The sequence below is a fragment of the Mus musculus genome, chromosome 5 (genome assembly GCF_000001635.26).
Source record: "Mus musculus strain C57BL/6J chromosome 5, GRCm38.p6 C57BL/6J".
Classification (NCBI taxonomy): Eukaryota; Metazoa; Chordata; class Mammalia; order Rodentia; family Muridae; genus Mus; species Mus musculus.
The window spans coordinates 36,499,947-36,516,771 of NC_000071.6; the positions used below are offsets into that span (position 1 = coordinate 36,499,947).

Genomic DNA, 16,825 nt, shown 5'->3' on the forward strand with positions numbered 1-16,825 from the left:
GTGCTGGCAAGAGGGGATCTGTCATTACTGAGTTATTTCTGTGGGCTTTGCAGGTTCCAGCAGACATCTCAGAAACATACTCCTAAAAGTGCCTCTGCTTAGGTCAGGGGCCATCTATAGCCATCAAGTCATGAGCTCCCTTCTCCTGTCCTCTGCTCTGGGCTGCAAGTGCTCCTCAGGCTCAGACCTTCAGTGCTCAGCAGCCCCCTCAGACTCCTCTCTCCCAGCTCAGACGCTTGGAGCTGGCATCCCCATTCTCTATCTTTTAGTGCCAGGAATCTGCACACATTTAGCCAGATTTCAGACCACATTCAGACTCAAGAGTCACTGAAAAGGAGCTGAGCCGAAACTCCACAGGCTAGTGGGCTACTTGGCTCAGCCACAGGCTGAGTTGATGCCCTCGTCCTGCAGAACTGGGTGGAGTGGGAGGGCTGATGTGTGCACATAGCCTTCCCCTGATCTCGGGGCCCAAATTAACATCCTCTCTATGACTTAAGGTTCCATCCTGCTCCGGGTCAGTGACTGTGTACATAAGTAGGGTGGACAGTGAAGTCCCTTGACCTTCCCAAGACCTTCTGGAGCTCTTACCACAGCCAGAAGACAGAAATCAAGAACTCTTTCTTTGCTTCCTCCCCCTGGCCACTGCAAATACTGACCTACCTATCGAGCAAGGCACTTTGAGGGCTGAGTCCAACTACTGCAAAGCAAGGCATTTCTGTGCTGCTGTGCCAGTGCATGGACTTTCAAGATAACAACACCAGAGCTGTGAGCATTCATTTCTCTAAAATACATATGGGCAGAGGGATCATTTTTCCTGTTGACACTTTGCAACTTAAGAGAAATATTTTTATATAGCCATGTCCAGCCCAATCACTTATCTGAGCTTGTATTAGGTTAGCTAGGAAAAGAACTGAAGGCCCAGGGAGAAGTGTGGAGGGAGTACAGGCCCCTTCCACATCAGCTGTACCTCGAGTCCTCCTTGCAGAGACACTGGCTACATGTGAGGCTGCAAACAGCGACCTGGGAGCACCCTTGCACTTGGAGCATGCCTCCTTACTACACCCTAAAGAGAGGCAATCTCACCTCTACTCTGCAAAAGATGACACTGAAAACAAAGGGCATGATAGGAAACCTGATCACAGAATTGGGTGGAGGAAATGTCACCTAGCTGCCATGTCCTCAGAGAAACTATGGCTGAAGACTTAGACCTACAGGCCCTGGCACCAACTTTTAGCTTTGTGCAACTTCCTCAAGCTGACTGATTTATAGAAATGAGCCTTTCCCCCAGCACTGGGTTCAGAAGACCCTCAGCTGCTACCCTATCCAAGTTCTCCATATTTCTAAGAAAGTTAAGAACTGGTACAACAGGGGTGCTGGTGAGAACTCTCGGGCCTGAGGCAGCCGACTCCCAGTGTAGATTTGCATACAGGCAAAGCCAAGGACAGCTAGAGTCAGTTCAAATTCAGGCAGAGTCTAGAAACACTCCTGGTCTTAAGAGTGGTCAGAAAACCATTTTCTGCCGTAGGCAGCCCTAGCCTGAGGATTCAGCAGAGTCCTCTCTGATCCAACACCTAGCTAGGAGTGATGGTAAGGCCTGACCTCACAAGGGCTGCATGCCAGTACTGCTACAGTTGCTACTCCCTTCTACCACACTCAAAGTCCTAGTTAGCCAGCACATTTCCAGAGCGTGTGGGAGTGTGTGTGTTCTCTCCCCCCCCCCCCCCAGACTACAATGTGCTTCCTACTCCCAAGGTGTCGCAGGACAGATCCATAGCCCAGAAGCTGAGGCGCATGAATGAACTTCATACAAAATGCAATGGAAACCCAAATCACTGACAGTCACTTCCTTGAACAAGGAGAAAACTCACAATGACAGCTCTTCATTTCAAGGTGTCGTCATCTATGGAACACTTTGCTAGGTCTTTTGATTAGTTTAAGATTATTGTTACAAAACCAACTCAGATCCCTAAATAACTCTGCCACTGGACACAAGAGAGAAATCTTTTGGGAAGTTAAACTGCTTCTCATCAGCTCCCCCATAGCATCTGAATTCCTGATAGTCAGGACACTCAAAACTCCACAGGAAAAGAAGACAGCTGACACGCCCTTGCTCTGATCTTCACATCTACAGCAGAGAGGCAGACAGTCTACAGAGAATCAAGGGCCCTTTCCAGCTTCATAAAGCTCTGTCCTGCAGGGCTAGTAGGGGAGAAATCTGTGCAGCAGGACAAGTGGACACATGACTTTAGGGACCCTTGGAAATAGAAATGTCCTTGTCTAGCCCAGGACTTGAGGATACAGAGTGAAGCATGAGGTTCCAAGAGGAACGGCATAAAATAAGATGCTTTGAGAGCTTGGGTGCTGTAGCATGGAGGACAGCAGAGCAGCCATGCAGGGGAGGAGGAGCTGGCACAGCTGCTGATCCCTGAGCCCAGATACTCCTCATACATCCTATGCACTATGCAGAGCACAGTGACGTGAAGGCAGGCCCAGTAATTTTGAGTGTGGATGTAGCTTGAGGACGTGGCAGGACACAATGGGAAAAAGGCTCTAGAGTCACACTAAACAGCACACACACTAGAGAGTGACACTGGGTGAGAAAGCTTCAGGGACAAAGCATTGAATATTTTTCACAAGGCAGCCTCCAGTGAGTAAAACTTGCCCTGACCATCAGCACACACTGAGAGCCAACAGGGCTTTCTGCAGACGACTAGGAGAGTAAGGATAACAGAAGGCACTCCCTGAACTTGGTTCAACTTTAACACAGCATTCCCAGACTTCCTGTGTGCCTAGCCCAGCATGGGGACTGCATACACAATGGGTATCCTACTTGGCCCTTATTACAGAAAGAGAGAGCATGACATCAGGAACAGGTCACACACTCTCAGGAAGCATAGTACCCAGAAGGCTTCAGGTCTCAGCCACATCGTGGTGAAGGTCTCAGAAGGAAAACCCAGTCAAGGTTCCTTTCCTTGTGGACACCCTAGACCCACAGTCTTGAAGGCTGGGACAGAAGCAAACAAAGCTGCCCTTTAGGCCATGACTTTCAGGACACAACCACCATCGTCAGTGAGAGTAGACCATGACCTACAGAACAGAACATTTCAGAACCCTGTCCACGTTGTCATGGTGGTTCTGATTCATGGAGCCTCTGTCTCAACACACACAAGTTAATGTTCTACTGTCACCCTCTAGTGTCCTGTCATGGAGCATTCTGTAACCCACAATTAGAAAGACATCTGAACCCCCAACCTAGACTCCAAGGTTCCTGTGCAAGGCTTCTCTAAGACCAGGTAGCTATCTAGGCTCTGGCTGTGCGGAGGGTCTGCCTCTCGGTGATGCTTGTTCTCTGCTCTAAGTCAGCAAAACTCATGGTCTCAGGGGTGAGAGTCAAATATAGATAAATTAGGACAGCAAGAATCCACCTGTGCACTCAAAATGTTCGTTAAGAGAGGGGGTAAATCATCTGTTAAGCAAGGGTATCCTTTTAAAAGGGCATCCCAAACATTTATATGTAGGACTGGCAGAAGGGACAGCAGAGAATCCTAAATGGAAGCCAATCCAAGGTTGGTGTTTAAATTCTACAGCAACATCAGCTCCAGTGGCTTCTGCTGCAAGTGCAACCACCAAACCCTCATACATTAAGTCGAACTCAGAACAGTCTCCAGGTTAAGGCATGAGCCACACAATGGATAGCTGACACTCATTCCCAAGGATGTAGGCAGGTCTGCTCTATCAAGTGGTTTGGCCTAGGCTTTGTCAGCATTTAGAATTATCTTCTAGAAGTTCTCTTGCCCCCTGAAGAAAAAAATGAGGAGAAACCCAAACCAGCCAGCACTCTGTCCAGAGTAGCTAACAAGCTTATTTTACCTCTCTGAGTTAGTGCTGTGGTCCAGATGGGCCTTCTGGCCAAGTAACATCTCTCCCCCAAAGAGCCCCTTTTCCAAGACTACTCTAGTCACCCTGAAAAGCCAATGATCATGGTCTGGAGCACGATTAGAGACCTTCCCTGATCCTTGCAAAGCACGGTGCAGTATGTAATGCGCAGCTGCGACACAGGGTTGCTGAGGCACATTATTCCACCACATGACAACTGTCCCCTGCAGCACTCAGGTCCAGGCCTGTCACCTGGCCCTCATCCTGGTAACCTTGAGGATGACACAACTTCTTCTCTACAAAGACTTAGCTGATCTACTTCTTATGCTCATAATTCTGAGGCTTCCTACTTACAGCTCTCTGGAAACATCTATCTCAAGTCTTCCAGAGGCCCCTCAAAATTCTCATGCTCAAAGTCAAATCTGGCCCCTCTGTGTTTCAGCTATCAGCCACTGACACCAGCAATCCCTCATCAGAGCACCCTCATCAGCACCACGATCCCCTGGCAAGTCCACAACACATCCTAAAACCTGCCAATAACTCCTCTCCCTAATTCCCACCACCCCTGCTTTCCTTCGCTGAGCTCTCGCCCAGGAACTCCTGTCTCCCAAGCTGCTTCAAGCTGACTTAGACAACAAGCACAATTTGCCCCATGTCCTATGGCCCACAGCTCGGCCTCTGAGACCCAGTGTTCTGGCTTCCCAAACTCCCCACCCTTATCCTTATCCTTCTGCAATGTCCCCAACACCATCAGCCTAGCTGCTCTGCTGTTCTGAGGCCCCACACGTGGTTCCCCACACCTCCCTGAGCCTACATTGAGGTCCACTGCCTCCTCTCTCTCAGTCTCTGCAGCTGGGTGGTATCCAAAGCTGAGGCCCTCATGCCGCTTCTCCCTGCCACACTTACTCAAGCCCCCATATTACATAGTGGACTTCTAGTAAAAGGTCTGGCAGACTTGCTGCCCAGAGACATCTTATTTAATGGATTGGCAATGGTGCTTTAAGAACTAATAGGTTCTTAAGGCCAGTCAAGTCACAGACTATGACAAAGAGCCTGGAGAATAAACAATAGGTGTTCAAAGCAGAGGGGCACTGGGAAGCAGGAGAAGGGAACTCAGATGAGTCCTCCAAGAAGCTGGCAGTGACAACAGGAAGTAAGCAGGGATGACAAGTACTCTGGAAACCAGAAAAGTCGAGTCTTACCAATCGATTAGGTAGATATCTGCAGTTAAGTTGTTTTTCTTGAAATGCGCAAACAATTTCGGCAAGTTTTCTTCAAAGAATACCTCAAATGCAGCAAAGTAAGTCAACATCTAGGAGACAATGTTAAACACACTAGTAAACTAGTCGTCAGCATGATTTTTCAATCCACAAGCGTCAAGAGCTTTGCACACTTAGAATATAAATAATTGTTATCCAGGTAACATGCAGATAAGTATAACTCTGCCTCTCAGCTTCCCAGGGCAGCTCTGACTGTATCCCATCATTTCTTCTAGTTACAGGGGAAGACACTGAAACCCACAGCAGGTGCTTAACTTGCCACACAGGGGCAAAGTACCAGTCAGGGTAGAGCTGGGACTTGAACCACGCCCTGGAATGCACGAAAGCTGCTGGAGCGCTGTGTGGGACGGCTGGGAAAGCAAGGCTGCCTGCTGCCTAGGGTGAGCACCTCCAGAGGGAGAGACGAGACTAGAGTATGAGGGACGGACAACACAGCATGTTTTTCTTAAACATGCAGGCCTTGACCACTGTGAAGAAAAATCCCACAAGGAGAAAGCAGAAAGAGGCTAGGCTTCGTACATGCTTTGTAAGAAAAGAAAGAAAGCAGGGTCAGGGGAGAGACAGCGTGGTGCAACCAACATAAAAGAAGAGCTCCTGCTAGGTGGGAGCAGCCACGCCTGGGCTGGGGGTCTGCTCTACACGTCCACCAGGGGCAGAAGTAGAGCCCAGCCCTGACTTTTACTCATTTTCCTGACAGGACTACACTGTAGAGCACAGGGACAGGAGGCAACGTCTAGAGATACTTGTGTGTAGAGGCCTCCAGTGAGTAGGAAAGCCCACAGCAGTCACCTGGCCTGATGGTCACCAGAGCAAAGGTCCCACTCAGCAGCACCTGCTGCTTCTCCCTCTCTTCAGTCTGTATTCAAGAGAGAAAGCTCAAACTGGCCAAAGCAGGTATCATCTGACTCTACAGAGAATGGGAAAGTTAAGAGTGTGGCGGGATGGCGCACACCTATAGCTCTGGCAGTTGGGAGCCTGAGACAGCGGGCTTCTGCATCCAAGGCCAGCTGGCTTATCAGATAAGACCTTTTTCCAAAACCAAACAAACAAATTAAATTGATAGCCAGGACTAATGCAGACAATAAGTCAGTAAGTTAGCAGCAATAAGCTATTCAGGGTGTGAATCTCTCCTAAAGATGCCACTCCTTTTCTTAGAAAGTTTTCATCTGCTTGTGAAAGGAATTGCTGTAACTACTCAGTTAAGAGAACTTAAAGCACCGAAACCCCGAAACCCCGTATCCCACAAGTTGGGAGACGTGAGAGACGATAGCAGGGGACCAGGAGTTTGAGGCTAGCCTGGGCCACACAGTAAGACCTCGCCTCAAAATATTTAACAAAACTATGACAAAAACGCTAATTCATGAAGGTCCTACCCATAAGTGATGGTGGTTATGAGATTAATTCCCTACTATGACACAGAGTGACTACAGCCCTAGGTGTCTTTCCCATTCCTTATGGGAAAGCAGTGTGACACAGCTGCACTGGGGGTCTTGGCAGATTTACTTACCACCCATTTCCCCTTAGCCCATTTTAAACCCTTCTAATATTTACAACTATAAATACTTAGGTAATAACAATCTCTCTATATAATGCTTTCTTCACAATTATGACTTTTCTCAGAACCAATTCTTGTGAGAACTTTGTACCAAAGCCACTCTCAGCTACAGAAATGGAATACCAAATAATCTTCCAGTCGGGCCATAGCGGACACCCCTAACAGCCAGAGTGAGCAGCAGCTTGAGAACAAGGGTCATTTGAGGAAGAAGTGCCCAGCTGACATGTATCATCAGAGACTTGGGGTCTGGACCGACAAGTGGTAATGAACAGGAATTCAAAGCAACGCCAACTTAAAAGCTGATGGATTAGTGAGTTTTCTTACAGAAAGAACAGGGTTTGGGACCTGAAGTGGATTCAAACCTCAGCTCTCCCACGTACAAGATATGTCTCAGACAAGCCACTTCTCTCCTCAGCCTGTCCTGCATCTGAACTCTGCACAGGACTCAGCTGTGAAGTTTGTGGGGGAGGTTCTTAAAGGCCACTAATGGTAAAGGCCATCTATCTGCACAGCATACTAAAGCACTGCCCCGTTGGGGTACGGGAGCATGGTCAGGAGCACACCTTACTCCTGTGCACACATCTCACTGTGACCGTGAGCAGCAGTGTAAATCAGCCCCCGGCCCTCCACGCATCAGAGCTGAGAACGCTGCTGTTGTATCTCCCTAGCTTGCACAGAAGTCACCGTCCACCCTCACAAAGAGTACAGTGTTTCAGACACTCTCTCCAGGAGAATGCATTAATCTGTGCATGCGAGAGGTGATGGCCCGTAGGTTTCCACTCTTAAGTTCAAGTGCTCCCCTCATTATAAACAGCCCATTAGAAAGGGAATATGCGTTTCAGGCCTTGAAAAGACAGAATGATTGGCTAGTTCTTGCTGCATAAAGACATGGTACTAGGATATACAAAGAGCATACTCACAAGGCCATGGTCCACTCGGAAAAACGCCATTTGACAGGGTTTATTCAAAAGATTAGAAAAAGCAATAAAGGCATCTGCAGTATCGAGGTTCAAGATCAACACTGCAGCTATAAAGGACATGCCCTGAACCTGAGGAAGGAGAGAAAGGTGATGTTAACTAATGTGGCCAAAAGGTCAAAGCAGCTTTTACTTGTCATGAGAAATCAAACACCTTCTCACTAAAAAGGCCCACACAGCTACCCTTCTACCACCTAAATAAACCCGTCAGACCAGACCCACCCTCCACAGAGCCACAGCTCCGGCCATTACCACCTGCTTCCCCTCCATCCCCTATCCCCTCCTAATGGAAAACCTTAAACCAACCTCACCATAGGCCTTGACATCTGAAATATTACCCTCTGGTATGTGCCATGCTGGGTGTGGTGCTGTGGTCACACATATGAATTTAGCAGGCTTAAGACCATGCACATATACACATCTGTTAAACACAGGAATAGCGGCAGCACACTTTAGAAAAATGTTTAATGGTAAAGCCTCTTCTAATGTCAGGGGTAAATCACGTGCAAAAAGTGACCTTCACATCTAGTTAAAATGCGACACATGCCACAGAGCAGCTGCATCAGCCCAACTTGTCCAAGGACACTGGACCAACTTATTCATCTCAAGATTTTTCATACTCCTCAAAAAGCCACAATAACATTCAATATAAAAGATGGGCAATGTTTTGACTTTCTTTATAGATAATAACATCATAAAAAACAAAACTGGAAAACATCACTTACATAACCCACATCCGGCCGGTAACAAGTATAAGCGCCCAAAATACTGTGCAACATGTCATGATACGGACCACCCTAAAAGGATTGACACACAAGATCAACACATGCATGAGTACTGTTAGTCTCAGAACTGCGTCTAGGAACACTGCTGCTACTTTTGCTACTGTCACCCTGCTGGTCACGCACGAGGGACTCTGCTGAGCACTATGCTGGCAGCTCTAGATGCATTATGCAATTAATAAATGAGCTAGTAACTTGCTGTTAACGGAGAAGTCTGCAATTCTCTCTATGAAGCTGCTCTACAAAAGCGGAAGGGTCAGCTGTGCACAAGACCCTCGAGAAATACCCTGCCTTTGCCCCTGTTATAGTCATGCTCCTTTCAAGTTCAGTAGGTAAGTCAGGTGGCCAGGACTCCTCAGAGCAAGTGACAAGGCTGTTGAGACTCAACCTTGTGCCTCGCTTTCCTTCCTCTCACTGTTTCCTCTGCACCTCTTTGAAGAACAGCAGCTTTGGAAAGCATGTTCTAAGTCTTAGCTCCGAGTAGACGACATTTCATTTCAAGCACTCTCCCAGCGCCCTCCCCACAACCTGCTAAGATCTCCATTTGCTCTTGTAATTTATTACAAAACTGTCAGCTTTCCCCACTTAATTGAACAAGGAGACAAGGCCAGAGCTGCCCCACACTGTTGTTCGTGTGCCAGAGACACTCTAAAGAACTGGCTGGACCCACCGAAGCTCCTATCACCTACCACACAGCCTCAGAGAATGCAGGAATAAATATGCTTTCTGCCATATGACTAGGTAGTCTCTCCACAGGTGCCTCTGGGTGGCTTACAAAGGAATGACAGGAACCAGATGATCACTTTTCATTTAGTTTGGTTTGGTTTGGTTTGGTTGGTTGTTGGTGATAGGGTCTCACTCACTGTATATCCCAAAATAACCAAACCCTATTAATCCTGACTCAGCCTCGCAAGTGCATGATTTACAACTCCCAGCACACACTATTACATTCTCTCCTATTTAAAAAAAAAAAAAAAAAAAAAAGCTTTATCAAAGAAGAGATACTTTCAAAGCACAAATAAGGAAAATACAGTGAGGTGGGGGAAGGGCCACATGCAGGGCTAGGGACAATACAATGATGGCAGATCCACAAGCTGACCTGAGGCTAGAGTGACTACAGAGAGGTTCGATGTGATCTGAGACTGAGGAAATTATCCTCATCTTTCCTTGGAGGATTTTCCACCTTGTCATTCCATCCCCTCATTGTGGTGCCAGCTTCTTTTCCCGAGTGCCCTCACTTCTGCTAGACTCTCAGGTTCCCCCAGCCTTCACTTTACTGTTCTCTATTCCCAAGATTCTAAAAACCTCTGGGGCCCACTGACCAAATAAGTCTTACTTAAAGGAAGCTTGAGAGAACAACCTACCCAGAAGGGATCAGAGCTTCCACGGCCCCTCTTCTGAGCTCATCTGCTGCTCCCATGTAAGCACCGCGGGACTGTCCACTTCAACACTTCAGAAGCATAATTCAGGGACCAGGTTTCAGGAGAAGCCTCCTCAGGCCCCAGTAATGCAAAGCTGGGCCCTCAGCCTCTGCAGAGCCTTTATAGGCTCTTAGGGCTCCATGACACTGAGGTGTGGCCCACAGCAGTGTGACCTTCAGGAACATGCCGGGAAGTAGGGCCTGTTTTGCTCTGAGGCATACTTGCTTCCTTGACTCAGATCTCTAGTTTCACCTCTGCTAATGAGAAAGGGTAGGAAGCTTCTCTCCAGCAGGCAAGAGACCAGGCACCACAAGCTCGCCCTAAAGACTCCCGTGGCCCCGGTTCTGGGCTGTCTAGTGAAAAGTCTTCAGCCTTTGGTGGACCTCACTGTCATTTAGCTTCAAATATAGTCCAGGATAATGAACAGTCAGTATAGCACCGATGGCTTCCCTCGGTGTGTCAAGGACTATGAACAACCCTGTCAGGCTGTGGAGGTCATCCCTAGTCACAGATGAACAGATTAAGGGGCAGAGAGATTAAATGTTTTACCTGAGGCCAAACTACTAGCAAGAAGGCAACTGACCGTACTCAAACCCAATCTGTGAGGCCAAAGTCAGCCCCTTCATAAAGCAGCACTGCCTAATCCCCTTCAGAGCTGGAGCTACAGGAATCCCCACTGAGATGGGAAGGCCCAAGTATTCTGGAAGCAGAAGGCCTCCAAGATGACCAGGAAGTGGGCTGCAAGGTATGGGCTGAGGTCTACAGAAGCCAGCTAGGAGGAGAAAGATGATCCTTCAGAGAGAGAAAGGAATATTCTGAAGACGACTCCCAGCTGAGTCCACACCTGCCACCAAGTCCGAGCAGTACTCCCAGGGGTTGAGCACTAGGCCAAAATTCTGAACAGCTATATAGCTATATAGACTTTTTCCCTTGCCTTGACGGCAAGAGCCCTGAAGACTCAATGGAACATTTCCAAATGAACTAAGATACAGGAAGCCAAGAGAAAATAAAAGCCCTATCAGGAACCACCAGGGTCCTCATCTTACTCCCGTGATCCAATCCAGAGGCACAGGGACCAGAAGAAATAGTGAGGGAATGCAGATAGTAAGCAAAGCAGACAGGGACACCATATGCTCACTGGCAGCTCAAGGTAGCCAATGTCTTAAGCTCTTCCACACCTAGACATGGGGTCCCTGCTCTGTGGAATCACCGAGACAGCACTAACCCTGTCACTGGAACCTACAGACTCCTCTTGACCGGCCCCTCCCCAAGCACCCACAGTTCTCAGACTGGCACTGCCCTGGAAGCTGGCTAGTCCCTGATGCCTGGCCAGGTCATGCTCTGCCTGCTTCTCAGCCACAATCCAGAGTCCTAGAACTCTGCCCTCCACATACTCTGGTCTGGATGAGGAGCAGTCCTCACCAGTGCTGCATTCACTAAACTGAGAACCCCTCTAAGGAGGCTGCAGGGACAACTGTGCCTTCCACACTCATTCTTGCACAGAATAGGGTCCCAACACTCTGCCCCAGTTGTACTTCTGCTTGGCACCTGCTCTCTGCCAGACTACAGTAAATAAACCTAGTGTATGCACAGACAAGACCGCTCCCTTCCTCCTGGATCATCAACTCTGATTCTCCACCCCTCAAAAGGGGACAGTGCCTCTCTTGTGCTGTCAAGGCTGTCCAGCCCAACATTCACCCAAGCCTGCCTAAACTCAATGTTCTGAGCCTGTTCATTCTGTAGCCACTTAACCAACTTATTCCAGTTTGTTACACCACCCTTCCCTCGTGAGCCTCTGTGTACAAGGCATGTTAAACTGGGAACCACGATGCAGGACTGGAGATTCCAACAGGATCAGCAGGCAAGGTGAGTGGAAGGGGGCAGGGCAGCCAGGAGAGGTAAGGGAGGCTGCAGTGGCAACCTACACTGTCTGGGCTCTCAAATACAGCAGTGAGAACAGAGAAGGGAAAGATGGAGAAATATTATGAGGCTGGTGATACTCCTAGCTTACAAGAAAGAGGCCTTAAAGGTCACCTCTGGATACACGTCTCTTGACTCAAAAGAACACAAGGCCTTGAGAGAGGACTCTAAGTCCAACCCCCCTCTCATCTGTGCCCCAATGGCTGAGGAGAGGCCTTTCTTGATCCACTAACATCCAGATAAGAATCCATCCCCAAACCTCATGGCTCATCATCTCAGAAACCCCACCACCTCTGCTCAGTCACCCATCCTGGCTACACCAAGGCTACAGGGCACTCCTTCCTGACTCCTTTCAGCAGGTCCCTGAAATCACACTAAGGCTCCTACAAAATGAACACAGCTACTTACAGTCCTAAAAGTACAAAAGCACCAAGGACCACAACCACCCATAAGCCCTCTGCCCCGCCTGCCAAAGCTCTGGCATGCACACTTTACATAGACCCAACTGCCTTTAAGGCAGAAGTGTGCTCAGGAAGAGCCAGCAGCACACATTGTAAGCATCTAGATGCACTGTCCCTGACTCCCACCTTATTACCCCCCCAAACCCTACCTAACCTTTCAAACATGACTACAAATACATGTGGCTCAGTAGTCATAAAACTTAAGGCACACTCGTGACAAATCCCCACCACTTACTTGCTGGAAAATGCAGAGATTAGGAAATGTTCTAGAAATGTCCAGTTTAATAAGCTCCAGACTGGCCTCTCTGTCTGCTGCTGAAAACCCAGCATCTGTCAAAAAAGCAAAAGTCACTACGTGCCTCAGCACAGACATGGGCCATTACCAGGCCCTGAAGCTTTATAACATGAGACATGGAGAGAAGCGTTTCCCAAGTACAGATCAATTACGCCTTGCCTACAGTGCCCACCTTCATAAGGTGTGCATGGCAAGTGCAGAATCTCTCACTCTGGGGATCAAAATGCCTCATGGCATGAGCTGGAACATCATATTATTTTCTAGAATCTAAAAATCAAAATCTAATTTGATATTTGAACCAAGAGTGAGGAATCATAACAAAGACAGCCTTTCACCTAAACAACCTCTGAAGAGAATGTTATATGTTGCCTCAAAATCTTAAAAGCAAAACATACATGATCCAGCAATCCCACTCCTGGCTATGCAACTAAAGGACACTAAACTAAACGAGTGGTATCTACAAGGACCACTGCGTGTCCGTGTTCACTTCTGCACTATGCATGGTAGCCAAGAAACTCAACAAGCTACCTGTCTGTCTGCAGGGAAACAGATACGCAAAGGTAGCAGGTATGGACAGCAGATGGGCTGAGGGGCATTGTGCCAAATCGAAAGATAAGGACTGTGTGACATCATTTGTACACGAAGTTTAAAAAAGTTGAACTCCAAGTAGCAGAAAACAGAACAGGTTTACCACAGGCAGGGGAGGATGAAGCAGGAAGGAACCAGGGAGATACTGGCTAAAAGGTAACAAACTTTCAGATAGGAGGAAATCCCACAACATGATGGCTGTAGCTAGTTATACACTGTATCCTTGAAACAGGCCACAGGAACAGAGGTAAAGCGCGTTTCCATTAACAAACCCTAAGGAAGGGTTCAGGTGGGGACACAGATCAGGAACAGAAGGTGACCTAGCATCTGATTTGATATTACTCACCACCGTCAACAATGAGGAAAATAAGTGGTGAGACAGAACAAGAGAGCGATCTATGTGAGGTAATGTGTATTGTCTAATATAGATTACCTACATTTATACTTTCATCTTAAATATTGAAATCCCTAAAGTATAAAGTCCTGAAAATATAATCCTGAGTTTTTAAAAACATATTTAGAGGCCTTTACTTACATTTTTATCATGCTATAAATGTTTCAAAATATGTACATGATAGACACACACGATGTTGTCAATTTATAAAGTAAAATAAAAATAGGAACAGCTTATGTTCAAATATTCAAAATGGCACAAGTCCCACTGCCTAGCCACAGATGTACTGCTCTGTGTCAGTGGATCACTGCGAGGCCTCTGGAAGCCAACACTCAATGAACCAGGCTACCAGGCAACTTGAATTAGAAGCACCTGGCTGTGAGCAGGAGACGCAAACCCTCTCAAGAGGAGCTGTGGGCTTCGATTTCTTCTAAAAGCTATTTCCTTTCCATTTTTGTTTTTTAACAGTCCCTTTGCCCCAGGCCACACTAGCCGGTGAGGAGTACTGCCATGAGTAGCCTCTCATTGAGGGAAGAGCTGTACCTTCATTCTCCACTTCTGAGCCTCCAGTGCTGAGGGACCGCCACCGCTCCTTGGCCCGAGCAAGACAGATGTCAAAGAGCTCTGAAAGAAAAGCTCCTGTTAAGCCTTACATTGTACATGGTCCCTCGACACCAGCAGAGAACACACAACTATCCCTTTCTCTAAACAGAGGAAGGCATTCTTCTGACAATTCCCCCAGCTTAGCCTGAAAGACAGCCATTTACACAGGAAGGCACGCACACTGCCAAGGGGCTTGGTGCCTTCCTCTGCTGCACAGCCACCTAATTCATATCCTGCTCTGACCTTCTGTGACCGGCCCACTGCCTCTCGGATGACCAGTCTCTTGCTTACCTCAGGATCCAGACTAATGGCCTGGGGGCTCAAGAGAACAGTCAGTCAGGGTCTCATCTATGGACTAAAGGGTGGGTGGACAGAGTCTATCTGGTTTCTAACAAGTTTGAGTCATAATCTAAAAGAAAAAAAAGCTTTCAGCACTTGGGAGGCAGAGGCAGGCGGATTTCTGAGTTCGAGGCCAGCCTGGTCTACAAAGTGAGTTCCAGGACAGCCAGGGCTATACAGAGAAACCCTATCTCAAAAAACAAAAACAAAACAAAACAAAACAAAACAAAACGCTTTAATCTGAAATCCTTAAGGTCTAAAATCCTGAAAATACAATTCTTAAAAGAAAGAAAGAAAGAGAGAGAGAAAGAAAGAAAGAAAGAAAGAAAGAAAGAAATTTACTTACATCTTAAGAGGGAGATTTGAAAAACATAAAAACAATAGAATACTTCATGTGTTGCTTTGTGTAACAAAATAGGCATCAATGCTACTGTAAGCATCACAGTGGATGAAGGACATTATACACCTAAGTCACAAGCAGATGACCTACGTGCGCAGAAAAATGCTGAAAAGCAAAGTATATGAATAGCTATCATTATGGTTCATAACTGTGTACTGGGCTTCCTAACTGTGGCCATATTAAACACTGGCCAGGATACCTAAATCTTTAATCAAAACCGAGATGGGTTACCACTGCATACAGTCATCCAAAGAGCCTAGACTTTAAAGAACGTTCACAGATGCAGATGTCCAAAAGGACAGCTCACTTTGCTTTGCTTGCAGACAGGAGCCTAGCATAACTGTCTTCTGAGAGGCCCCATCCAGCAGCCAAGTGCTTCTAGGCCTCACCATACCCAGTGGTAACTGTCCCTGGGACACTTGCTGCATGGCCCCCAGGACAGTACTTCCTGCACCTACTCCACCTGCACTGACAAACCGCAGAAGCAGAAGCTGCAGAAGCAGTTCCACCCAGCAGCCTGCAACACTGTTGCCAGCTTCTAGAAGTATCCCAACTAGTAACTGCTGACCTCTTCAGATAAATGCACTTGAGTTCCTTAAAAGCTTCTAAATGTCATTAGCTTGGAGAAACACCACTGCTGACAATGCTAAAAAAAAAAAAAAACCCAGCAACCCACAAAACTGGCATTTTAGACCCTGCTGTTTTGCATGAGCAATCCTTCCAGAGAATTTGGGTTTCTACCTCTTCTCCTCGGGAATTGCTTTTGGAATTCAGTTTCCAGGATTTCAATATTCAGAGTTTTAAACTTTCAGACCTATGATTTCTGGGACTAAGATGCACACTGCCTTCAAACAAGGGCACGGGCAGCTTGCTACCCAGATGGCACAGGACTCCTCATCTTGCTGCTGAGGGAGGGGCATAGAAACTGGTGCTCTGAACAGGCAGAGCTCTCAGAGAATGGCGATTCCTGCTGTCAGATTCCTGCTGTCACCATAGTTTTCCAATCTCTTCCATATTCAGAGCCTGTTTTCAGCAGCCCTGCCCCTCAGGCAGTTGCTGATAATCAGGTAACTTCAGCTTCCCAATAGCCTCCGCAGGCCGGCAGACTGGGCCCCTGGAGCACTGCAAGCCGTGCTCACCACTCAACAGCACGCATGTCCCATGCACTGGCTTTGTCTTAGCGCTGCCACTTCTACTCCCTATACCTCTTGCTTAACTGATTCCCAGCTCCCATACACTGAGGACTGCTGGCCAATCACTGCCTTTCTCTGTGTGCTTGCCACGTTATCTTTTTCATCCTTTACTCTGCAGGGTAGAGGCAAGCACAGCTGCCTTCACGAATTGTACTAAGTGTAACTTGTCCTAATGGTCCTGTTCTGGCTTTATGACAGCTCTAACATGCATGCAACCTATGCTGACATGCCACGGCAAAGCAGCACAGTTATGACACTTTAGTATGTTGTACTCTAAAGAGAAACACAGACGTGTCCAGGGCTGGGGTCGAGAGCATGCTCTGGGACCTTTGCCCACTCAATCTCTAGGTGGGCTGGCTGGCAGGTTTAGAAGCACATGTTCGATTTGGGAAACCCCAGCTTTTTCTTCTTAAAAGCTGAACAATTGGGAATTCGCTGCAACTTAACCTAATGGGACTATTAAGACTTCCTGGAAAAGTCAGGCTCAGAATCCAAATTAGGGCTTGGGTCAAAACATTTTTGTCACTCTCAGAGGAGCACACAAAACTACTACAGGGCCTGCTTATTGCCGGACTTTCTGGAACCCTCGGTGTGCCTCCAGGCACATCAGACCTCCTCTGCATCCCACTGGTGAGTCTTCCTGCCTCTTCAATTCTTCTCCCAGAGTCCTTATCTCTGCCTGGAAGTTCTACCCTCCATTCCTGAAAAAAGCCCAGCAGGTGATGGTGCATAAGAACAACA

The 16,825-nt window shown here is 47.5% G+C and overlaps 1 protein-coding gene and 1 long non-coding RNA gene across 12 annotated transcripts in view; both read right to left on the reverse strand.

The window, feature by feature from the left end:
• The window catches only part of Tbc1d14 (TBC1 domain family, member 14), a 95,668-nt gene that overhangs the window by 9,343 nt on the left and 69,500 nt on the right, over positions 1 to 16,825 (reverse strand). For 10 of the 11 annotated variants that reach the window (NM_001113362.1, NM_133910.3, XM_006503645.1 and 7 more), the window contains 5 exons: positions 14,093 to 14,173; positions 12,508 to 12,602; positions 8,414 to 8,485; positions 7,632 to 7,760; positions 5,079 to 5,188 (listed from right to left, as the gene is read on the reverse strand). In NM_001113362.1, the coding sequence (NP_001106833.1) occupies positions 5,079 to 5,188; positions 7,632 to 7,760; positions 8,414 to 8,485; positions 12,508 to 12,602; positions 14,093 to 14,173 (487 nt within the window). The remainder of the gene's footprint in view (positions 1 to 5,078; positions 5,189 to 7,631; positions 7,761 to 8,413; positions 8,486 to 12,507; positions 12,603 to 14,092; positions 14,174 to 16,825) is intronic. The other variant, XR_376793.2, reaches the window with a different exon arrangement.
• On the reverse strand, positions 8,565 to 12,501 carry Gm32528. The gene is made up of 2 exons (XR_376887.2): positions 9,835 to 12,501; positions 8,565 to 9,426 (listed from the first exon to the last, which is right to left on the reverse strand). It is a non-coding gene; the product is annotated as a predicted gene, 32528 (long non-coding RNA).